The 25280-nt window shown below is 42.0% G+C and overlaps 1 protein-coding gene across 4 annotated transcripts in view; it reads right to left on the reverse strand.

Moving 5' to 3' along the window:
• The window catches only part of RNF212B (ring finger protein 212B), a 471927-nt gene that overhangs the window by 31075 nt on the left and 415572 nt on the right, over positions 1 to 25280 (reverse strand). For all 4 annotated transcript variants that reach the window (XR_013224222.1, XM_077299403.1, XM_077299400.1 and 1 more), the window contains one exon: positions 1917 to 1990. Coding sequence is in view for 3 of the 4 variants with exons in the window: in XM_077299403.1 (XP_077155518.1) it covers positions 1917 to 1990 (74 nt within the window). In the remaining variant the exon portion in view is untranslated. The remainder of the gene's footprint in view (positions 1 to 1916; positions 1991 to 25280) is intronic.

Below are 25280 nucleotides of genomic sequence, written 5' to 3' on the forward strand. Positions count from 1 at the left end.
TTACAGAGAATGGTCCGAAAAAGAAAAAAAATCCAGTGAGCGGCAGTTCTGTGGGCGGAAATGCCTTGTTGATGCCAGAGGTCAGAGGAGAATGGGCAGACTGGTTCGAGCTGATAGAAAGGCAACAGTGACTCAAATCGCCACCCGTTACAACCAAGGTAGGCCTAAGAGCATCTCTGAACGCACAGTGCGTCGAACTTTGAGGCACATGGGCTACAGCAGCAGAAGACCACACCGGGTACCACTCCTTTCAGCTAAGAACAGGAAACTGAGGCTACAATTTGTACAAGCTCATCGAAATTGGACAGTAGAAGATTGGAAAAACGTTGCTTGGTCTGATGAGTCTCGATTTCTGCTGCGACATTCGGATGGTAGGGTCAGAATTTGGCGTAAACAACATGAAAGCATGGATCCATCCTGCCTTGTATGGAGCATCTTTGGGATGTGCAGCCGACAAATCTGCGGCAACTGTGTGATGCCATCATGTCAATATGGACCAAAATCTCTGAGGAATGCTTCCAGCACCTTGTTGAATCTATGCCACGAAGAATTGAGGCAGTTCTGAAGGCAAAAGGGGGTCCAACCCGTTACTAGCATGGTGTACCTAATAAAGTGGCCGGTGAGTGTATATTCATCTGTATGGCTTCTGACAGGTCACTGATCCCTCACTGACCTGCCCCCTAGTTTACATATTGTATATGTTATGGTTTGAAAAAAAACAATACATTCATCCTGCAGGCTAAAGAGCCTGCGCTGTAGCATGATTGCACATCTAATATCCATATAATATCAATATCCATGATATCCAAAAATTTGTCTCTACCAAGTTGGCGCTAGCCGCGCCTGGCAAATAACATCTATCAACAATCCGATAAATGCTAATGCGCAGGCGCTGCTATCTTGGTAGAGGCAATTTATTTTTCTTCTAGCAAAATGGCGCCGGCGTGGTGCCTGCGCAGTAACATCTATTGCGTTCCAAATTATACTACTGCGCAGGCGGCTCCATTTTGAGAAATAATTTTTTTTTCTCAAGCAAGTTATATCACAAAATAAAATAAAAATATGGATATTATAGATGGGATCATGCTACAGTGAAGGTGGAATGTTAGGCTACTTTCACATTTCCGTCTTTCCTCTGCCGTCGCAATACGTCGATTTTTGAAAATGCAGGATCCTGCAAAAAAAATTTATAGGATCCTGCATTTTCCCATAGACTTGTATTAGCGACGTATGTACTCACGTTTTGTCCGCCGGGCACTGGATCCTGCGAAATGTGACGGCCCGTCTTTTGCAAAAAACGTTCAAGGGAACGTTTTTCTTTCTGTTGTATCCAGTGTTTCTGACTGTGCATGCCCAGCAGGAAATCTCGCACTCACTCTCTTTCCTCCCTGGGACTACAGATGGAAATGTGAAAGGACAAACTTCCGTCGGTACGTCGCGCCGTCGCTTTGTGACGGGCGAGTACCGATGCAAATGTGAAAGTAGCCTTAGGCTACTTTCACACTTCCGTTTATTTATATCCGTCACAATGCGTCGTTTTGGGAAAAAAACACATCCTACAAATTTGCCCGCAGGATGCGGTTTTTTCCCATAGACTTGTATTGCCGACGGATCGCGAGGTATGGCCACACGTTGCGTCCGTCGTGCACTGGATGCGTCGGGTTTTGGCGGCCCGTCGTCTTGGAAAAATGTTCAAGGGAACGTTTTTCTGTATGTCGTATCCAGTTTTCCCATCTGTGAATGCCCGGCAGGAAATGTCTCTCTCTGACTCGTTCCTGCCCAGCAACGCAGACGGAAATGTGAAAGCAAACATGTCTGTGTTAAAACCACCCATTTACGTTGATGAGTTATAATTCAGCACTTGTGATTCTAGGTCTATTTTCATAAGGTTCATTTTATCATATGTGTTTTATTACCTGAATTAGTTGTTTGAATGTTGCTGCTTTCATTAGGAGTATCCAACAGGTTACTTGATGTAGAGGTCCGGTCACTAAGATAGAAGAGATTAGGTTTACAGTTTGTCCATGAGGTTAATCCATTTAGGGTGTGCAGCATTTTCTTTTATACCAAAAACCAGTATGGTGGCAGGAAAAACTATATGAACAATAAGCACATTTTTGGTGCATTTTTATGTGACAGCATTTTTACTTGCGTGTTTCACCCATTTATTTGAGAGGATTAAAATCTCGGCAAAAATGCTGGAAGAATTCACATGCTATGTCTTCAAAAGAAAGCAGTAGGGCTCAAAATATGTGAGGAAAAAAGCAGCGTGTACATGAGATTTATGGAATCTCATTCATTATACTAGTACTGTAAAATGCTCCATATAATACGCAGCAAAAACACCAAGTGTGAACATACCCATGATCAAAACAAATAACTAAAACTTCTTAAGTTCAGAGCTTACAGAAAACTGCTCACCAGTTTTGTGCAGGACACTGGAAAGACTGAACTGTGACAATTCTTTATTTTACAATCACAAAGCAACAATATTTTCTCCATTTATCTATTATCATTATTTTTTTTTTAACAATACATTTTATTAAGGATTTTAACATTACTATTAACATAAACCTTTAGTTAAAGGAGTTATAAGGGGACAGACATGGGAAGGATAGAGGGTGTGGATGGGGAGCCAGATAGGGGGACCTGACAAGACTTATGATTATGAATACTAGGTACTTCCTGGAGAATTGGGGATGGCAGAAATTTTCAGGCGAAACAGTGGAGTGGCGAAGGGGGTATTATTAGCATATTCCACCCAGGGAAATCAAACTTTTCAAATTGTGGACTTTATTTGTGAATATAGCTGATTTTTCATTAACCATGTACCATGAATGAGAGACGTCTTTTAACCTCCGATAGATCAAGGCCTGATTTAATAATAATAATAATAATAATAATCAGATTTTTTTCCAGGCCGAGTCTATGGTTCGGTTAGTCGCTAAAAATATAAAAGAGATTAGGGCTTGGGAGTTTTGGGGGATATTAGAAATACATACGCTTATTAAGTAAAGCTTCCCTGGGTTTATTTTTAGGTTAATGTCAGTGACCGAAAGAATTAGAGAAAAGAATAGATAAAGACTGCGGGTAACATTTTGGGAAATTACTTTTCACTTGTGGGTACAGGATTGACATCTGAAAATTACTATTGCCCTTTTCAATTTATCTGCATTTTTACCTCCATAATAATAACAATGGTTGAACTATCCTGTACTCCACAAATGAAGTGACGCACTAATACTGGTGATACCAGGGTGCTGAGGTAAAAAGATATGCAAATTGCCTCTTCAGTGAGGACTTGAACTCTATAGCGCCACCTGTTGGAAGCTGCGATCCTACAAGTCACAATCAACCCTTTAACGAGTCGTGCAATATGAATTAGGATAAAAGCCAAATCAGTATCTCATTTTGCAGACACAGTGTCTTGGGCTGTTGGCCCTCGTCAGTGCAAAGCATGAGAACTAATTTGGCTAGGTGAGAGGCTCTGGACTGAGGTCTCAGTGCTTCCAGAACATCTCCACTCCCAGGAGACTCCAACACTGACCGTCCAGGTCGACGGCTTCTCAGTGCTTCCAGGACATCTCCACTGCCAGGAGACTCCAACACACAGACCACTGAGTGCCAAAACCCAACCATGTGCTATTCAGGAATCCTATTCCCCAGGAATTCCAACACAAGCTTCCAGGGCCTTGCACTTGGACCATTCAGGTCCACCCACAGGAACCACATGACCCACACCCTGGTCACATTACATACCTGTAACCACTCCCCTGGGTGGGAGTGGGTGTGTGTGGCTAGTTTGACCAGCCCATCTCTCATAACTAGCCCTGCCAGTCTCCCAGCCAGTGTCCCATTAGAACTACACAATTACTTGTGGGACTACAGGTCCCAGAACAAAACATAACTTCAGACTGACAGCGCAGAGTGTCTTCCTCTGCGACACACATACTGGCCATTTATAATCCTGCCGGACTTTATCACATCACCACAGTCATGCCTGCGATTGCCATGCCTTCCTATGGCCTCCATACATATACTGGGGAGACCATGCAGAGCCCCCCACCTGTTACAGGGGTCACTGCATCACAAGTTGTAGAATTGGGCTCAACACTGTAAAACACCTATTCCACCTTGTCACGATTAAGAACACATACAGTGTTTGAAATATGTTGATCATCAGTATCCACTCACCACACTTCTATGAATTTTAAATGTTTCCCAGAGGAGCATTGCACGGTGAATACCGTAAGCCTCCTTTACCTTGACAAGCTAGAGCTGGTATGTCACTCTCCACAAGGAGAAACTTTACCCCTTAGACCTCAGTCCAGAGCCTCTCACCTAGCCAAATCAGTTCTCATGCTTCGCACTGACGAGGGCCAACAGCCTGAAACACCGTGTCTGCGAATTGAGTTACTGATTTGGCTTTTATCCTAAGTCATATTGCAAGACTCGTTAAAGGGTTGATTGTTCCAACACGTGGCACTATAGAGTTCAAGTCCTCTTTTTCTCTGAAGAGTAAATTTGCATATGAAATAAAGTGATAATTTTAACCCCTTCACCCCGAAGCCTGTTCTCACCTTCCTGACCAGGCTGATTTTTTCAGTTCTGACCACTATCACTTTATGAGGTCATAACTCTGGAACGCTTACATGGATTCCATGGATTCTGAGATTGTTTTTTGTGACATATTGTACTTCATGCTAGTGGTAAAATTTCTTTGATATGACATGTTTATTTGTGACAATATCAGAAATTTGGAGAAAATTTTCACATTTTTAAACTTTTAATTTTTGTACCCAAATTTTATACCCAAACTTCTAATTTTTGTAATTTAACTTAGAGATTTATGTCACGCAAAATAGCTAATAAGTAACATTTCCCACGTCTACTTTACATCAGCACAATTTTTGAAACATACTTTTTTCTTGTTAGGAAGTTATAAGGCTTAAAAGTGGACCAGCAATTTCTAATTTTTACAACAAAATTTACAAAACCCATTTTTTTAAGACCAGATTTGAAGTGATTTTGGGGAGCCTATATGACAGAAAATACCCAAAAGTGACACCATTATAAAAAATGCACAAGTTGGTCAAAACCACATTCAAGAAGTTTAAGGTGCTTCACAGGAATTTGTGGAATGTGGAAGGAAAAAATAAACATTTCACTTTTTTTCACAAACATTTTCCTTTAGATACAATTTTTTTTATTTTCATAAGGTTAACTAGGGAAATTGCACAATACAATTTGTTGTGCAATTTTTCTTGAGCATGCCGATACCCCATATGTGGGGGAAAACCACTGTTTGGGCGCACGGCAGGGCTCAGAAGGGAAGGAGCACCATTTGATTTTAAATGTAAAATTTGCTGGAATAAGCGGACGCCATGTCGCATGTGGAGAGCCCCTGATGTGCCTAAACAGTGGAAACCCCCCACAAGTGACACCATTTTGGAAACTATCTAGATGTGTGAGCACCTTGAACCCCCAGGTGCTTCACAGAAGTTTATATCGTTGAGCTGTGAAAATAAAAAAAATCCAATTTTTCCCACAAAAATGCTTTTTAGCACTAAATTTTGATTTTCACAAGGCTAACAGTAGAAAATGGACTACAAAATTTGGTGTGCAATTTCTCCTGAGTTCACCGATACCCCATATGTGGTCAAAAACTACCTTTGAGGCACAGTGCAAAGCTCAGAAGGGAAGTAGCGCCATATAAGGCCAGTCTCACACGTCCAGATAATTCCGGTACCGGAAAAATCGGTACCGGAGTTATCCATGTCCGTGTGTCCGTGAGCTCACGTAGGCCATCCGTGTGGCACACGTGCGGCAGCCGTGTGCCGCCTGGGTACCACACGGACCGTGCAGGAGAGACAGCGCTACAGTAAGCGCTGTCCCCCCAGCATGGTGCTGATGCCGCCATTCATCCGTTCTCTCTAGCGCTCGCTGGGGAGAAGGGATGAAAAATCTTTTTTTTTTTGTTTTTTGTGTTTAAAATAAACTTTAGGGCATCCTCCCCCCTCCCACCCCGTGCGCGCCCGGCCGCCGGCATTACGTGACCGCTCATACAGGAGAAGCTGCGGGGCGGAGAGCAAGCGTCCAGGGAGGCGGGTGAGTATTTTAATGCCGGCGGCCGGGCGCACAGGGTGTGGGAGGGGGAGGATGCCCTAAAGTTTATTTTAAACACAAAAAAACAAAAACAAAAAAATATTTTTCATCCCTTCTCCCCAGCGAGCGCTGGAGAGAACGGATGAATGGCGGCTTCAGCACCATGCTGGGGGGACAGCGCTTACTGTAAGCGCTGTCTCCAGCACGGCACACGGACTGCACACGGAAAACATCCGTGCGCGGTACGTGTTTTACACGGACCCACTGACTTTAATGGGTCCGTGTAATCCGTGCGCTCCCACGAACACTGACATGTCTCCGTGTTTTCCAAACGGACACACGGTCCGCGAAAACACGCTGACATGTGCAGAGACACATTGATTTTAATGTGTCTACGTGTGTCAGTGTCTCCGGTACGTGAGGAAACTGTCACCTCACGTACCGGAGCCACTGACGTGTGAAACCGGCCTTACAGTTTAGATTTTGCTGCATTGGTTTGAGGGTGCCATGTCACACTGAGGTGCCAGAACAGCAGAATTTCCAATTTCCAAACTAAACACCACAATGAATTCATCTAGGGGGGCAGTGATCATATTGGGGGTTAAGGAGTGGGACAGTTTTACAGAGTGGGTCGGAGCAATACCAAATTTGTTTATTTTTCTGTTACATAAATGTATTAATTGGAATATTTGTTTCTTTTTTTTGTTCTTTATTTCTTGGATTTTTAAAAAGATATTTTAACAATTTTTAATCATTTTTCTTTTTTTCACATTGTCCCAGGATGCACTTCTGCACTGCACAGCATCAGATCAGCGTCTGACAGGCAGGGAAGGAGGCATGTCGGCGCCTGCTCTTAGAATGGACTCAAAGGATACGATGGCTAGCACTCAACTTAACCCCTTAACGACCACCAATACGCCTTTTGGCTATGTGCACACGTAGGAAAAGAGGTGCAGAATTTTCTGCACAAAATCCGCATCTCCTGGCAGAATCCGCAGCCGCGTATTTGCCTCGGTTTTTATGCGGATTTTCAGCGTTTTTTGTCACTGAGGATTTTTATCATGGAGGGGTGCAGAAACGCTGCAGATCCGCACAAAAGAAGTGACATGCACTTCTTTGAAATCCGCAGCAATTCCGCACAGCTTTTTTTTTTTATCCCATAACATTGTACTGTACATTACAGTGCGGATCTGCAGCGTTTCTGCGTGGAAAAATCCGCTGCGGATCCGCAGCAAATCCGCATCGTGTACACATAGCCTTTAACGGGGGTGGTTAAGGGTATTTAAACCACAGCGCCGTTAATTAATTTTTACCGACCCCGGTTTTGAGATCACCAGTATTAACCGTTTACCGGCGACTGCAAAAAAAAAAAAGTCAGATGTGCCATTTAATTTCTCTCTCCTCTGATGTGATCGCACATCAGAGGAGAGAGAAATAGGGTCTCTGATCCGCCCCCCCCCCCCCCCCCGTTACCTCCCAATGCTTCTCAGCCCTCTTGCCCCTCCAATGGGCGCTGCCATCTTTTCCCGGAAAAAAAATGGCGGGCGCATGCATAGTGTGCCTGCCGAGATCTGTCGGACGGTACCCGGCAGATCTCGGATGCCGGGGATAGCCGAGACCCCAGAGAACATAATTAGGGACGGTTTTTACCAATCCTGGCTTTGCGATCGCTGCTACTAACCGTGTAGCGATGGCCAAAAAACAAAAAAAGTCTGAGTTAATTTGTCTCTCCTCTGATGTGATCCTACATCAGAGGAGAGAGAAATAGGGTCCCTGATCCCCCCCATACTTACCAGTGTCTCCCGGTGCTCCTCGGCCCTCCTGCTTCTTCCGGTGGGCGACGCCGTCTTGATCAGGGAAAAAAATGGCTGGCGAATGCGCAGTAAGCCCGCCGAGATCTGCCAACCGCCACCCGGCAACAATAGGGAAGATTTTTCCACTTGGTTCATTTTGGTCACTGTGATAAACCCTATCACAGTGATCAAAATAACAAAAATAGTAAATAAATCCCCCTTTATCACCCCCTTAGTTAGGGAAAAATAATAAAATAAAGAAAATATATTTCCATTATCCCATTAGCGTTAGAGTTGGGCTAAAGTTAGGGTTAAAATTAGGGTTAAGGTTGGGGCTAAAATTAGGGTTAGGGTTGGGTCTAAAATTAGGGTTAGAGTTAGGGTAAGACTTCTTTTACACTTACCATGGTTTTACGTCCCATTTTTGGGGTCCCAATAGATTTCTATGGGGCCACAAAAATGGGCCGCAATAATTCCATAGAGCGCCGTACGCAGTATGGATGAGAGGGCCATATTTACGGCTGTGAAAAAATATCGAGCCTGCTCGATATTTTTCACGGCTTACGGACTCGGCCCCCATTGTAATTCAATGAGGCTGCAAAAACAACGGAAGGTTGTTTTTGCTGTGCACCGTGACTTCCGGTTTTGCGGACCACCGTTTTTTTTCCAATACTTTTGCCATAGTACTGCAAACCCAAAAAACGGCGATCCGCAAGTTTTTTGAGGTCCGTTATTGCGGCAGAGAGTGAAAATTGCAGCAATGCAGCCCGCAAAAAAGGCCTGCAATAACGGGCTGCAAAAAAACAGGTAAGTGTAAAAGAAGCCTTAGGCTATGTGCACACGTTGCGGAATGGGGTGCAGAATTTTCTGCACAAAATCTGCATCTCCTGGCAGAATCCGCAGCCGCGGATTTGCCGTGGTTTTTATGCAGATTTTGTGAGGTTTTTATGCGGAATTGATGCAGATTTTGTGTGGATTTTCTACAGTTTTTGCCACTGCGGATTTCTATCATGGAGGGGTGCAGAAACGCTGCAGATCCGAACAAAAGAAGTGACATGCACTTCTTTTAAATCCGCAGCAATTCCGCACTGATTTTTCTGCACCATCTGCACAACTTTTTTTTTTCCCATTGATTTACATGGTACTGTAAATCACAGTGTAGATCTGCAGCGTTTCTGCACAGAAAAATCCGCTGCGGATCAGCAGAAAATCTGCATTGTGTGCACACAGCCTTAGGTTTGGGATTAGGGTTATGGTTAGGGATGGGATTAGGGTTAGGGTTGGGATTAGGGTTACGTTTGGGATTAGGGTGATGGGTGTGTTGGGATTAGGGTTAGGTTTGTGGTTAGGGTTGGGATTAGGTTTAGGGGTGTGCTGGGGTTAGGGTTGTGATTAGGATTGGGGTTAGGGTTGGGATTAGGGTTATGGGTGTGTTGGGGTTAGGGTTGGAGTTAGAATTGGGGATTTCCACTGTTTAGGTACATCAGGGGGTCTCCAAACACGACATGACTCCACCAGTCAAAGTCAAATAGTGCTCCCTTCTGAGCTCTGCCGTGCACCCAAACAGTGGTTTACCCCCACATATGGGGCTTCAGCGTACTCAGGACAAATTGGACAACAACTTTTGGGGTCCAGTTTCTCCTACTATCCTTGGGAAAATAAAAAAAATTGGGGGCTAAGAAATCATTTTTGTGAAAAAAAAAAAGGATTTTTTATTTCCACGGCTCCGCGTTATAAACTTCTGTGAAGCACTTGGGCATTCAAAGTGCTCACCACACATCTAGATAAGCTTCATGGGGGGGTTTAGTTTCCAAAATGTGGTCACTTGTGGGGGGTTTCTACTGTTTAGGCACATCAAGGGCTCTGCAAACACAACATGACGCCCACAGGCCATTCCATCAAAGTCTGCATTCCAAAACATCACTACTTCCCTTCCAAGCTCTGCCATGCGCCCAAAGAGTGGTCCCCCCACATATGGGGTATCAACGTACTCAGGACAAATTGCACAACAACGTTCATGGTCCAATTTCTCCTGTTACCCTTGTGAAAGTAAAAATTTGGGGGTGAAAAGCTAATTTTTGTGGAAAAAATATGATTTTTTATTTTCACGGCTCTACGTTATAAACTTCTGTGAAGAACTTGGGGGTTCATAGTGCTCACCATACATCTAGATAAACTCCTTGAGGTGTCTAGTTTCCAAAATGTGGTCCCTTATGGGGGGTTTCTACTGTTTAGGCACATCAGGGGCTCTCCAAACGCAACATGACGCCCGCAGACCATTCTATCAAAGTCTACATTTCAAAAAGGCGCTCCATCCCTTCTGAGCTCTGCCATGTGCCCAAACAGTGGTCCTCCCCCCCCCCCCCCACATATGGGGTATCAACGAACTCAGGGCAAATTGCACAACAACTTTCATGGTCCAATTTCTCCTGTTACCCTTGTGAAAGTAAAAATTTGGTGGTGAAAATATTATTTTTGTGGAAAAAATATGATTTTTAATTTTCACGGATCTACGTTATAAACTTCTGTGAAGCACTTGGGGGTTCATAGTGCTCTCCAGACATCTAGATAAACTCCTTGGGGTGTCTAGTTTCCAAAATGGGGTTCACTTGTGGTGGGTGTCTACTGTTTAGGTACATCAGGGGCACTGCAAACACAACATGACGCCCGCAGACCATTCCATCAAAGTCTACATTTTAAGACGTCACTACTTCCCTCCGAGCCCCGTTGTGTGCCCAAATATTGGTACCCCCCCGTATGGGGCATCGGCGTACTTAGGACAAACTGGACAACAACTTTTGGGGTCCAATTTCTCCTGTTACCCTTGTGAAAGTAAAAAATTGCGGGCTAAAAAAATATTTTTGAGGAAAAAAAATATTTTTTATTTTCACAGCTCTATGTTATAAACTTATGTGAAGAACTTGGGGGTTCAAAGTGCACACCACACATCTAGATAAGTTCCTTAAGGCATCTAGTTTCCAAAATGGTGTAAATTGTGGGGGGTTTCCACTGTTTAGGCACATCAGGGGCTCTCCAAATGCAACAAGGCGTCCGATCTCAATTCCAGCCAATTCTACATTGAAAAAGTCAAACGGCGCTCCTTCCCTTCCAAGCTCTGCCGTGCACCCAAACAGTGGTTTACCCCCATATATGGGGTATCGGTGTACTCAGGACAAATTGCACAACAACTTTTCTGGTCTAATTTCTCCTGTTACCCTTGTGAAAATAAAAATTTGGTGGTTAAAAATCATTTTTGTGGAAAAAATGTGATTTTTTATTTTCACGGCTCTACGTTATAAACCCCTGTGAAGCAGTTGGGGGTTTAAAGTGCACACCACAGATCTAGATAAGTTCCTTAAGGGGTCTAGTTTCCAAAATGGTGTCACTTGTGGGGGGTTTCCACTGTTTAGGCACATCAGGGGCTCTCCAAACGCAACATGGCGTCCAATCTCAATTCCATCCAATTCTGCATTGAAAAAGTCAAACGGCACTCCTTCTTTTCCAAGCTCTGCCGTGCGCCCAAACAGTGGTTTACCCCCACATATGGGGTATCAGTGTACTCAGAACAAATTGCACAACAAATTTTGTGGTTCATTTTCTCTTTTTACACTTGTGAAAATAAAAAAAAATGGTTCTGAAGTAAAATATTTGTAAAAAAAAAGTTAAATGTTAATTTTTTCCTTCCACGTTGGTTTACTTCCTGTGAAGCACGTAAAGGGTTAATAAAATTCTTGAATGTGGTTTTGAGCACCTTGAGGGGTTGTGGTTTTTAGAATGGTGTCACTTTTGGGTATTTTCTGTCATGAACACCCCTCAAAGTGACTTTAAATGTGAGATGTCCCTAAAAAAAATGGTTTTGTAAATTTTGCTGTAAAAATGAGAAATCGCTGGTCAACTTTTTAACCGTTATAACTTCCTAACAAAAAAAATTTGTTTCCAAGATTGTGCTGATGTAAAGTAGACATGTGGGAAATGTTATTTATTAACTATTTTGTGTGACATATCTCTCTGATTTAAGGGCATAAAAATTCAAAGTTTGAAACTTGCAAAATTTTAAACATTTTTGCCATATTTCCATTTTTTTCATAAAGAAACACAAGTAATTTTGAAGAAATTTTACCACTAACATGAAGTACAATATGTCACGAAAAAACAGTCTCAGAATCAGCGGGATCCGTTAAAGCGTTCCAGAGTTATAACCTCATAAAGTGACAGTGGTCAGAATTGTAAAAATTGGATTGGTCATTAAGTACCAAATTGGATCTGTCACTAAGGGGTTAAAGATTAGAATGACAGTGCTAGTGAAAGGGGCCAGTGGTGCCATTAACAATAGTCCTAAAAAGACACTGCACACTTAGGAGTTGAAAATTATGCTTCAAGTGAGAATTTATTAATAGTGATTGCTGAAGCGACAGGCAGAATGACGTTTCGGCCAGTTATTAGCCTTGATCACATAGTGGAGAGATCTTTTCACAGGTGCTGACAAAAGAAGGTTCCACACAGTAAGGCCGGTTTCACACGTCAGTGGCTCCGGTACGTGAGGTGACAATTTCCTCACGTACCGGAGACACTGACTCACGTAGACCCATAAAAATCAATGCATCTGTGCAGATGTCATTGATTTTTTGCGGACCGTGTCTCCGTGTGCCAAACACGGAGACATGTCAGTGTTCGTGGGAGCGCACGGATTACACAGACCCAATAGAGTCAATGGGTCCGTGTAAAACACGGACCTCACACGGACATTCTCCGTCTGGGGTCCGTGTGCGTGCAGGAGACAGAGCTACAGTAAGCGCTGTCCCCCCCACTGGTGCTGAAGCCGCCATTCATATGTTCCCTGTAGCAGCGTTTGCTGCAGAGAAAATATGAATAATAGTGTTTAAAATAAAGATCTATGTGTCCGCCGCCCCCCCACCCCCTGTGCGCCCCCCCCCCGCTGTTCAGAAAATACTCACCCGCTCCCACGTTGGCTGTCACTCCTTCCTCTCTGCCCCGCGCCTCCTACTGTATGCGGTCACGTGGGGCCGATCATTTACAATCATGAATAGTCGGCTCCGCCCCTATGGGAGGTGGAGCCACATATTCATGACTGTAAATGATCGGCCCCACGTGACCGCATACACTAGAAGCCGCGGCCAGACCAGGAAGCAGCGAGGGAGGCGGGTAAGTATTTTCTGAACAGCGGGGGGGGGGCGCACAGGGGGGGGGGGCCTGCGGACAGATAGATCTTTATTTTAAACACTATTCTTCATATTTTCTCTGCAGCAAACGCTGCTGCAGGGAACATATGAATCGCGGCTTCAGCGCGATGCAGGGTACCACACGCGTGGGTACCACACGCTCCGTGTGGTACCCACTCGCCATACGGGCGGCACACGTGTGCCGCACGTATGGCCTACGTGAGTTCCCAGGCACACGGACACGGATAACTCCGGTACCGATTTATTCCGGTACCGGAATTATCTGGACGTGTGGGACAGCCCTAAGTGTGGAGCTGTTGCTATCCGTTAGTGGAATTCCCACACGCAGTTCACTGGCAGGTCAGCTCATCAGACGCTGCCAAGGGATTAAAGAGAAAGAGGAGGGAGATGAGGACAGGCACAGGGCATGTAACAGAAACACAGGAGGCGGCACACAGACGCAAGAGGGGGATGATAGACGGTTGGGAGGTGGCTGAAACAGGGGGAGACACCATACCTCTGGAACTCAATACAGGTATGGGGCGCAATTTATAAAAGTCAATATTTTAGTGTTACTAGGGATCAGAAACATAAGAGCCACCTTCACAAAATGCAGCCTTAGTACTGCTGAAGGTGGATCTTCTACTTAAAAACGTCCTGGGGGGTGACAAGTTCCCTTTAAACATTTAGAGGGTGAATGGAAATTCAAATCTGACTCAATATGACTGAGTGATTAGTTAATTGTGATTCAAGGCAATTGTTCCGTAGCAGTTGAAGCTCATAATCATAATATTCATTGTTATTATTACAAATGATACTGTCATGATACTGATTACCGAACATTAAGGTTTTTTTTTTCTGCAGCAAAACCTTGGCATGAAAGAAGCTGCAGAAAAAAAGTATGTTTTCATTGTTTTTTCTTGTATTTTTCGCATGCTAGATTTGCTAGATTGAAAAAAAGTCCAATTCCATGGGACAAGGTTTTGGCACAAAAAAGTAGCAAAACATGATCACATCTATGATATGCATTACATTATTTTATTTAGTGCTATACATTTATTCTGAAAAAAAAAATTCTGTCTCAAAATGGCGCTGGCCACGCCTACACAGTAGCATCTATCGGCACATTACATCACACTACCAAGAAAGAGAGGTTAACTAAGGGCACCAAGGTGTCATAAACTTTGTTTTCTTTTGTGCCTGCTATTGTTTGTGACCAATGGCATAGTACAACCCCTGGCAAAAGTTATGGAATCACAGACCTTGGAGGATGTTCATTCAGTTGTTTGTTGTTTTTTTTAAAAAAGCAGATCACAGACATGGCACAAAACTACAGTCATTTCAAATGGCAACTTTCTGGCTTTAATAAGCATTAAAAGAAATCAAGAACAAAAAATGTTGTAGTCAGTATTTGTTACTTTTTTAGAACAAGCAGAGGGAAAAAATTATGGACTCACACAAATATGTGGGAAAAAAATTGTGGCATCATGAAAAACAAACACACAAAAAAACACTCCAACACATCTTTAGTATTTTGTAGCACCATCTCTGGCTTTTATTACAGCTTGCAGTCTCTGAGGCATGGACTTAATGAGTGTCAAACAGTACTCTTCATCAATCTGACTCCAACTTTCTCTGATTGCTGTTGCCAGATCAGCTTTGCAGGTTGGAGCCTTGTCATGGACCATTTCCTTCAACTTCCACCAAAGATTTTCAATTGGATTGAGATCTGGACTATTTGCAGGCCATGACATTGACCTTATGTGTCTTTTTTCAAGGAATGTTTTCACAGTTTTTGCTCTATGGCAGGATGCATTATCATCTTGTGCATTTATTGAAGATGTAATGACAGCCATCTCCCCAGTGCCTTTACCTGACATGCTGCCCCATATCATTAATAACTGTGGAAATCTGCATGTTCTCTTCAGGCAGTCATCTTTATAAATCTCATTGGAACGGCACCAAACAAAAGTTCCAGCATCATCACCTTGCCCAATGCAGATTCGTGATTCATCACTGAATATGACTTTCATCCAGTCACCCACAGTCCACGATTGCTTTTCCTTAGCCCATTGTAACCTTGTTTTTTTCTGTTTAGGTGGTAATGATGGCTTTCGTTTAGCTTTTCTGTATGTAAATCCCATTTCCTTTAGGCGGTTTCTTACAGTTCTGTCGCAGACGTTGACTCCAGTTTCCACCCATTCGCTCCTCATTTGTTTTGTTGTGCATTTCCTGTTTTGGAGACATATTGCTTTAAGTTTCCGGTCTTGACGTTTGATGTCTTCCTTGGTCTATCAGTATGTTTGCCTTTAACAACCTTCCCATGTTCTTTGTATTTGGTCCAGATTTTAGACACAGCTTACTGTGAACAACCAACATCTTTTGCAACATTGCGTGATGATTTACCCTCTTTTTTAAGAGTTTGATAATCCTCTCCTTTGCTTCAATTGACATCTCTCATGTTGGAGCCATGATTCATGTCAGTCCACTTGGTGGAACAGCTCTCTAAGGTGTGATTACTCCTCTTTAGAAGCAGACTAACAATCAGATCTAATTTGATGCAGGTGTTAGTTTTGGGAATGAAAATTTACAGGTTGATCCCATAATATTTTCCCTCATAATTGAATGACTCCATAATTTTTACCCTATGCTTGGTTAAAAAAATTTAATCATTACTGACTACCACATTTTTTGCTCTTGATTTCTTTTAGTGTTTCTTAAAGCCAGAAAGTTGCCAATTGAAATTACTTTAGTTTTGTGCCATGTCTGTGATCTGCTTTTTTTCTACAAAATTAAACAACTGAATGAACATCCTCCAAGGCCGGTGATTACAAAATTTTTGCCAGGGGGTGTAGTACTTCTCGGTATTACAAGTGTGCGCTATAACATCATCCTCTCCACATTTAGTAGTTATTGACAGAGGATGTTGCTGGCTCCAATATTTCTTCTTAGGCTAGTTTCACATTTGCGTTTAAAAACGCAGCGTTTTTAACGCAAACGCAGGTGGTGAAAAATCGCATGTAAACGCGTGCAAACGCTGCATTTTTTAGACGCATGCGTTTTTGCATGCGGTAAAAAAAATGCGGCGTTTTGCCGCGTTTACATGCGTTTTTTCCTGCGTTTGCGTTTTTGAAACGCATGCTGAGAAGTGTGTGACAGCTGCCAATCATCAAAATTAGGGTTGAGCGAAACAGATCGGCCAATTTCAAAAGTCGCCGACTTTTGGCAAAGTCGGGTTTTGTTATATATATAATTGAGACACATATATATATATATATATATTTATATATTTATATTTACTTCAGCGCGATATAGCAGAAAAGCCGATTGCTGGCTTTTCATTTCTCCTGCCTAAACCCGACATGATATGAGACATGGTTTACATACAGTAAACCATGTCATAGCCCCCTTTTTTTTGCATATTCCACACTACTAATGTTAGTAGTGTGTATGTGCAAAATTTCGGCGCTGTAGCTATTAATTTTAAGGGTTAAATTGCAGAAAAAATTGGCGTGGGCTCCCGCGCAATTTTCTCCGCCAGAGTGGTAAAGCCAGTGACTGAGGGCAGATATTAATAGCCTGGAGAGGGTCCACGGTTATTGCCCCCCCCCCCGGCTAAAAACATCTGCCCCCAGCCACCCCAGAAAAGGCACATCTGGAAGATGCGCCTATTCTGGCACTTGGCCACTCTCTTCCCATTCCCGTGTAGCTGTGGGATATGGGGTAATGAAGGGTTAATGTCACCTTGCTATTGTAAGGTGACATTAAGCCAGATTAATAATGGAGAGGCGTCAAGTATGACACCTATCCATTATTAATCCAATTGTATGAAAGGGTTAAAAACACACACACACATTATTAAAAAGTATTTTAATGAAATAAAGACACAGGTTGTTGTAATATTTTATTATACTGGTAATCCACCTGAAGACCATCGTTCTGTGACAAAGGAAAAATAATAAACCAACAATATACATACCTTCCGTAGATCTGTAACGTCCCACGATGTAAATCCATCTGAAGGGGTTAAAATATTTTACAGGCAGGAGCTCTGCTATAATGCAGCTGTGCTCCTGCCTGTAAACCCCAGGGAATGAAGGTAATGTAGGTCAATGACCTATAGTTACCTTCAGTCGCGGTGATGCGCCCTCTGCTGGATGTCCTCATATGACGTCGAGCGTGGGAAAAAGTTCCCAGGCTACAGTTCATGAGGACATCCAGCAGGGGGCGCATCACCGTGAATGAAGGTAACTACAGGTCATTGACCTACATTAGCTTAATTCGCGGTGATGCACCCCCTGCTGGATGTCCTCATATGACCTCGAGCGTGGGAAAAAGTTCCCAGGCTCCAGTTCATGAGGACATCCAGTAGGGGGCGCATCACCGCGAATGAAGGTAACTTCAGGTCATTGACCTACATTAGCTTCATTCGCCGGGGTTTACAGGCACGAGCACAGCTGCATTAGCAGAGCTCCTGCCTGTAAAATATTTTAACCCCTTCAGATGGATTTACATCGTGGGACGTGACAGATCATCGGAAGATATGTACACCATGTTCCAAATTATTATGCAAATTACATTTTTCTCAGATTTTCCTAAAAGGTTGGGGCAAATGACAGTCAGTCTAATAAAAGTCATCACCCGTTAGAATATACATTGAATTTTATTGAGAAACCTCCCAATGATAACAGTATAATCTCCACAATGAATAAAAACTCAAAATGCACTGTTCCAAATTATTAGGCACAGTATAATTTCTAAACATTTGATATGTTTTAAAGAACTGAAAATGCTCATTTGTGGAATTTGCGGCATTAGGAGGTCACATTCACTGAACAAAAAAGCTATTCAACTCCAAAACATCCTTACAGGCCAAGTTACATGTTAACATAGGACCCCTTCTTTGATATCACCTTCACAATTCTTGCATCCATTGAACTTGAGTTTTTGGAGAGTTTCTGCTTGTATTTCTTTGCGTGAAGTCAGAATTGCCTCCCAGAGCTGCTGTTTTGGTGTGAACTGCCTCCCACCCTCATAGATCTTTTGCTTGATGATACTCCAAAGGTTCTCTATAGGGTTGAGGTCAGGGGAAGATGGTGGCCACACCATGAGTTTATCTAATCTTTTATGCCCATAGCAGCCAATGACTCAGAGGTATTCTTTGCAGCATCAGATGGTGCGTTGTCATGCATGAAGAAGATTTTGCTCCTGAAGGCACGTTTCTCCTTTTTATACCATGGAAGAAAGTTGTCAGTCAGAAACTTTATGTACTTTGCAGAGGTCATTTTCACACCTTTAGGAGCCTTAAAGGGCCCTACCAGCTGTTTCCCCATGATTCCGGCCCAAAACATGACTCCTCCACTCCTTGCTGACGTCGCAGCCTTGTTGGGACATGGTGGCCATCCACTACTCCATCCATCTGGACCATCCACAGTTGCTCGACACTCATCAGTAAACAAGACTGTTGGAAAATTAGTCTTCATGTATGTCTGGGCCCACTGCAACTGTTTCTGCTTGTGAACACTGTTTAGGGGTGGCCGAATAGTAGGTTTATGCACCACAGCAAGCCTTTGAAGGATCCAACACCTTGAAGTTCGAGGGACTCCAGAGGCACCAGCAGCTTCAAATATCTGAGAGGGTATATGTACCAAAAAGCGCTAACACACCTTTGAGACCTGCAGCTGATAGTTGCACAGTACTACCAACTGTGTCAATATAAGTAATTCAATAAAAAAGAAAATACTATCTGCGCTGGAGTCAAAAGGTAAGGGGACCGTGTGTGAACAATGACTCATAAACCAAATTAAATTAAACTGCTGCAAATGAATATATTAAAAACATATGTAAAATAACCTGGTGATGAAAGAAGGAGCCAGAAGATACGACCGCTAGTATGGTTGTCTTTCTCCGCTGTGTCTTGGTGGTATTCTGTTCGTTCATATAATCCAGGATCAATATAGTTTGTTTTGCAGGCTTGGCAACAAAATCTTTTAGATGTACGAAGCGCAGATACTGTCCCGGCCGGTGACAGAAAATCACGCGCTCGTTATCTCTGTGCAGTCTCTGCACGCTGCTCGGCTGGGCTGATAGGTGCACTGCTGGCCGCAGGACCTTCCGTGACGTCACGTACACGTGATAACTCACGTGACAGCCTATGGAGAGTGTGGGGAGCCAATTCCTACGCGTTTCGGAGCAAAAGAACGTGCTCCTTCCTCAGGGATGGCCCCTATTAGATGGTGTATTCATTTTATAGCCTGCAGCGGTCATATGACTGCACTAGGTATTGAATGCGAATAATTCAATTTCGCTATTCAAACCTTTAGGAACTAGAGTGTCAAGTCTGAAGATCATTTTGGTTTCCTCCCTTGACATTTGCCGAATAAAATCACCTCCTCTCCAACATTCCTGCACCTTTTTAAGGCCAGTGATAGTAGTGCCACTTATTGACCCATTATGGTGGGTCAGAAAATGCTTAGAAAGCGGGTGACCCTCAAATTTTTTCTCAATATTTCTAATATGTTCGTTAATTCTTGTCTGAAGGGCCCGCTTAGTTCTTCCAATATATATTTTATCGCAGGGGCACCTGATGGAATAGATCACCCCTTTGGTGTTACAGGATATAAAGTCCTCAATTCTCCACTCAGTGGTTTCTTTAACCAGAAGATATTGTTTTTTAGTTTTCAATAATTTACACGATTTACATTTTAAGCAGGGGAAAAAACCGTGATGTTGACGCAGAAAGGAATATTTAAACATAGAAGACGAACGTGGCACTGTGGGGGCTATTTTATTCCCCAAGCTCTGGGCCTTTTTGTAAATAAATAACGGATGTTCCGGGAGTTTTTCTCCAATTATTTTATCTTCTTTCAGAATATTCCAGTATTTATTAACTATTTTCCTAAAAAGATGCGTGTTAGCACTATACCTAGTGATAATGGGAACAATTTCCCATGGTGGTTGTTTGTTTTTTTCTTTATCTTTATTTTGGAGGAGGTGTGATCTCGGTAATTTATTAACTTGATTTTTTGCCAAGGATAAAGAACTCTCTGAATAGCCCTTATTAATAAATTTCTTCGTGAGCAATTCTGCTTCTAGATCAAAGTCTTGTGTACGAGAACAGTTCCTCTGTGCCCGAATCAGCTGACTTTTGGGAACATTAAGTAACCAATTTGGGAGATGACAACTGTTTAAAGCAATATAATTATTCCCATCTGTAGGCTTATGGAATGTTTTGGTATGAATTTTCCCTTCAGTGATAAAAATATGGAGGTCCAAAAAATTAATAGATTCAGTACTGGTGGTACCCGTAAATTTTAAAAAATATGAATTTTTATTTAAAACATTAATAAAATCAGATAATAAATCGGGGCCACCAGACCATATAAAAACAATATCATCAATGAATCTTTGCCAGAGCACCAGGTTCGCACCCCACAGGGAATTTGCGTAAATGGTGTCATGTTCCCATTGGCCTACATAAAGATTCGCATAACTTGGTGCGAACCTGGTGCCCATAGCAGTACCCCACTGCTGGGAGTAATAGTGCGTCTGATATTTAAAATAATTATGAGTCAATATAAAACGCATGCAGTCTAAAATAAATAAAATTTGGTCTTTCGGAAGTATTCCTTGTTTCTCCAGAAAGAATTTTGCCGCTGTGCATCCTTTCTCATGTTGTATGACAGTATATAATGAGGTGATGTCTAAAGTGCCCATGATATAGTGATCTTTCCATTCCACAGTTTCCAAGATTCTAAGAATATGCGTGCTGTCTTTTAGATGTGAAGGAAGTTCCGGTACCAATTTCTGTAGATGACAGTCTACATATTTAGATAAATTTGCCGTTAGGCATCCCACACCGGATATTATCGGTCTACCGGGGGGGTTAGTTGAATTTTTGTGAATTTTCGGGAGATAGTAAAAATAAGCTGTCTTTGGATGATTTATATTAATGAAGTCAAACTCCCGTTTCGTGATAATTCCTTGTTCCAAACCCTTCTTAGTCAAATCTTTCATTTCATGAATAAAAACATCAGACGGGTCTTTTTGTAGGAGACAATAAGTGTTCTGATCTCCTAATAAACGTAGACATTCTTTCGTATAGTCTTCGGAATTTATTAGCTTCAAGCTAATAAAGCTATCACAATCAGACCAGCGGATAAAGGGGGAGGTATAGTAATTCTCAATTCCGAAGACTATACGAAAGAATGTCTACGTTTATTAGGAGATCAGAACACTTATTGTCTCCTACAAAAAGACCCGTCTGATGTTTTTATTCATGAAATGAAAGATTTGACTAAGAAGGGTTTGGAACAAGGAATTATCACGAAACGGGAGTTTGACTTCATTAATATAAATCATCCAAAGACAGCTTATTTTTACTATCTCCCGAAAATTCACAAAAATTCAACTAACCCCCCCGGTAGACCGATAATATCCGGTGTGGGATGCCTAACGGCAAATTTATCTAAATATGTAGACTGTCATCTACAGAAATTGGTACCGGAACTTCCTTCACATCTAAAAGACAGCACGCATATTCTTAGAATCTTGGAAACTGTGGAATGGAAAGATCACTATATCATGGGCACTTTAGACATCACCTCATTATATACTGTCATACAACATGAGAAAGGATGCACAGCGGCAAAATTCTTTCTGGAGAAACAAGGAATACTTCCGAAAGACCAAATTTTATTTATTTTAGACTGCCTGCGTTTTATATTGAATCATAATTATTTTAGATATCAGACGCACTATTACTCCCAGCAGTGGGGTACTGCTATGGGCACCAGGTTCGCACCAAGTTATGCGAATCTTTATGTAGGCCAATGGGAACATGACACCATTTACGCAAATTCCCTGTGGGGTGCGAACCTGGTGCTCTGGCAAAGATTCATTGATGATATTGTTTTTATATGGTCTGGTGGCCCCGATTTATTATCTGATTTTATTAATGTTTTAAATAAAAATTCATATTTTTTAAAATTTACGGGTACCACATTCTATTAATTTTTTGGACCTCCATATTTTTATCACTGAAGGGAAAATTCATACCAAAACATTCCATAAGCCTACAGATGGGAATAATTATATTGCTTTAAACAGTTGTCATCTCCCAAATTGGTTACTTAATGTTCCCAAAAGTCAGCTGATTCGGGCACAGAGGAACTGTTCTCGTACACAAGACTTTGATCTAGAAGCAGAATTGCTCACGAAGAAATTTATTAATAAGGGCTATTCAGAGAGTTCTTTATCCTTGGCAAAAAATCAAGTTAATAAATTACCGAGATCACACCTCCTCCAAAATAAAGATAAAGAAAAAAACAAACAACCACCATGGGAAATTGTTCCCATTATCACTAGGTATAGTGCTAACACGCATCTTTTTAGGAAAATAGTTAATAAATACTGGAATATTCTGAAAGAAGATAAAATAATTGGAGAAAAACTCCCGGAACATCCGTTATTTATTTACAAAAAGGCACAGAGCTTGGGGAATAAAATAGCCCCCACAGTGCCACGTTCGTCTTCTATGTTTAAATATTCCTTTCTGCGTCAACATCACGGTTTTTTCCCCTGCTTAAAATGTAAATCGTGTAAATTATTGAAAACTAAAAAACAATATCTTCTGGTTAAAGAAACCACTGAGTGGAGAATTGAGGACTTTATATCCTGTAACACCAAAGGGGTGATCTATTCCATCAGGTGCCCCTGCGATAAAATATATATTGGAAGAACTAAGCGGGCCCTTCAGACAAGAATTAACGAACATATTAGAAATATTGAGAAAAAATTTGAGGGTCACCCGCTTTCTAAGCATTTTCTGACCCACCATAATGGGTCAATAAGTGGCACTACTATCACTGGCCTTAAAAAGGTGCAGGAATGTTGGAGAGGAGGTGATTTTATTCGGCAAATGTCAAGGGAGGAAACCAAAATGATCTTCAGACTTGACACTCTAGTTCCTAAAGGTTTGAATAGCGAAATTGAATTATTCGCATTCAATACCTAGTGCAGTCATATGACCGCTGCAGGCTATAAAATGAATACACCATCTAATAGGGGCCATCCCTGAGGAAGGAGCACGTTCTTTTGCTCCGAAACGCGTAGGAATTGGCTCCCCACACTCTCCATAGGCTGTCACGTGAGTTATCACGTGTACGTGACGTCACGGAAGGTCCTGCGGCCAGCAGTGCACCTATCAGCCCAGCCGAGCAGCGTGCAGAGACTGCACAGAGATAACGAGCGCGTGATTTTCTGTCACCGGCCGGGACAGTATCTGCGCTTCGTACATCTAAAAGATTTTGTTGCCAAGCCTGCAAAACAAACTATATTGATCCTGGATTATATGAACGAACAGAATACCACCAAGACACAGCGGAGAAAGACAACCATACTAGCGGTCGTATCTTCTGGCTCCTTCTTTCATCACCAGGTTATTTTACATATGTTTTTAATATATTCATTTGCAGCAGTTTAATTTAATTTGGTTTATGAGTCATTGTTCACACACGGTCCCCTTACCTTTTGACTCCAGCGCAGATAGTATTTTCTTTTTTATTGAATAGCTTCAAATATCTGTTTGCTGGTTTGTAATGGCTTTTTAACAGCTGCTCTCTTAATCTGATGAACTTGACTGGCAAAAAACTTCCTCATTCTGCCTTTATCAGCACGAACACGTCTGTGCTCAGATTCAGCCACAAATCTCTTCACAGTATGATGATCACGCTTAAGTTTTTGGGAAATATCAATTGTTTTCATCCCTTGACCAAGGCATTGCACTATTTGATGCTTTTCAGCAACAGAGAGATCCTTTTTATTTCCCATATTGCTTGAAACCTGTGACCTGCTTAATAATGTGGAACGTAATTTTTAGGTAGTTTTCCTTTAATTAGAATCACCTGGAAAACTAATTATCACATGTGTTTCAGGTTGGTTTCAGTGATCCATTGAGCCCTGAGACACAATACCATCCACGAGTTTATTTGAAAAACAAAACAATTAAATCTTTACGACACTTAAATCCAATTTGCATAATAATTTGGAACACAGTGTATATTGTTGGTTTATTATTTTTCCTTTGTTACAGAACGATGGTCTTCAGGTGGATTAACAGTATAATAAAATATTACAACAACCTGTGTCTTTATTTCATTAAAATACTTTTTAATAATGTGTGTGTTTTTTTAACCCTTTCATACAATTGGATTAATAATGGATAGGTGTCATAATTGACGCCTCTCCATTATTAATCTGGCTTAATGTCACCTTACAATAGCAAGGTGACATTAACCCTTCATTACCCCATATCCCACCGCTACACGGGAGTGGGAAGAGAGTGGCCAAGTGCCAGAATAGGCGCATCTTTCAGATGTGCCTTTTCTGGGGTGGCTGGGGGCAGATGTTTTTAGCCAGGGAAGGGGGCCAATAACCGTGGACCCTCTCCAGGCTATTAATATCTGCCCTCAGTCACTGGCTTTACCACTCTGGCGGAGAAAATTGCGCGGGAGCCCACGCCAATTTTTTCCGCGATTTAACCCTTAAATTTAATAGCTACAGCGCTGAAGTTTTGCACACACACTACTAACATTAGTAGTGTGGAATATGCAAAAAAAGGGGGATATGACATGGTTTACTGTATGTAAACCATGTTTCATATCAGGTCGGGTTTAGGCAGGAGAAATGAAAAGCCGGCAATTGATTTACCGGCTTTAGGGTTAGGGGTAGGGTTAGGGGTAGGGTTTGGATCCCTTTATCACCTTGATGGTGGGGGGTGGCTTATCAGTGTGTATTCTTGTCTTTTTCTATAAAAACGCATGCGTTTTTAACGCAAACAAACGCATGTGCTTAAAAACGCATGCGTTTACATAGACAGCAATATGTTTTTTTTGCCGCAAAAAAACGCCTCTAGAAATTACTACATGTTTCATTTCCGCAACAAAACGCAAGCATGGAAAAAACGCATGCGTTGTCAAACGCGGCAAAACGCATGCAAAAAAAACGCATGCGTTTTTAATGTTAAGTATAGGAAAAAAACGCATGCTTTTTTTGCGGTAAAACGCAGCGGCAAAAAAATGCAAATGTGAAACCAGCCTTAGTAGTCAATCATATTTTACTTGGTTGCACCAAATCTTCTCAAGTGGTGATTAAGTTATATGGATAAAGATTCATTTGACAATAGAATCTCATAATTTATATC

Source organism: Ranitomeya variabilis, chromosome 1, assembly GCF_051348905.1.
Source record: "Ranitomeya variabilis isolate aRanVar5 chromosome 1, aRanVar5.hap1, whole genome shotgun sequence".
In the NCBI taxonomy this organism is placed as follows: Eukaryota; Metazoa; Chordata; class Amphibia; order Anura; family Dendrobatidae; genus Ranitomeya; species Ranitomeya variabilis.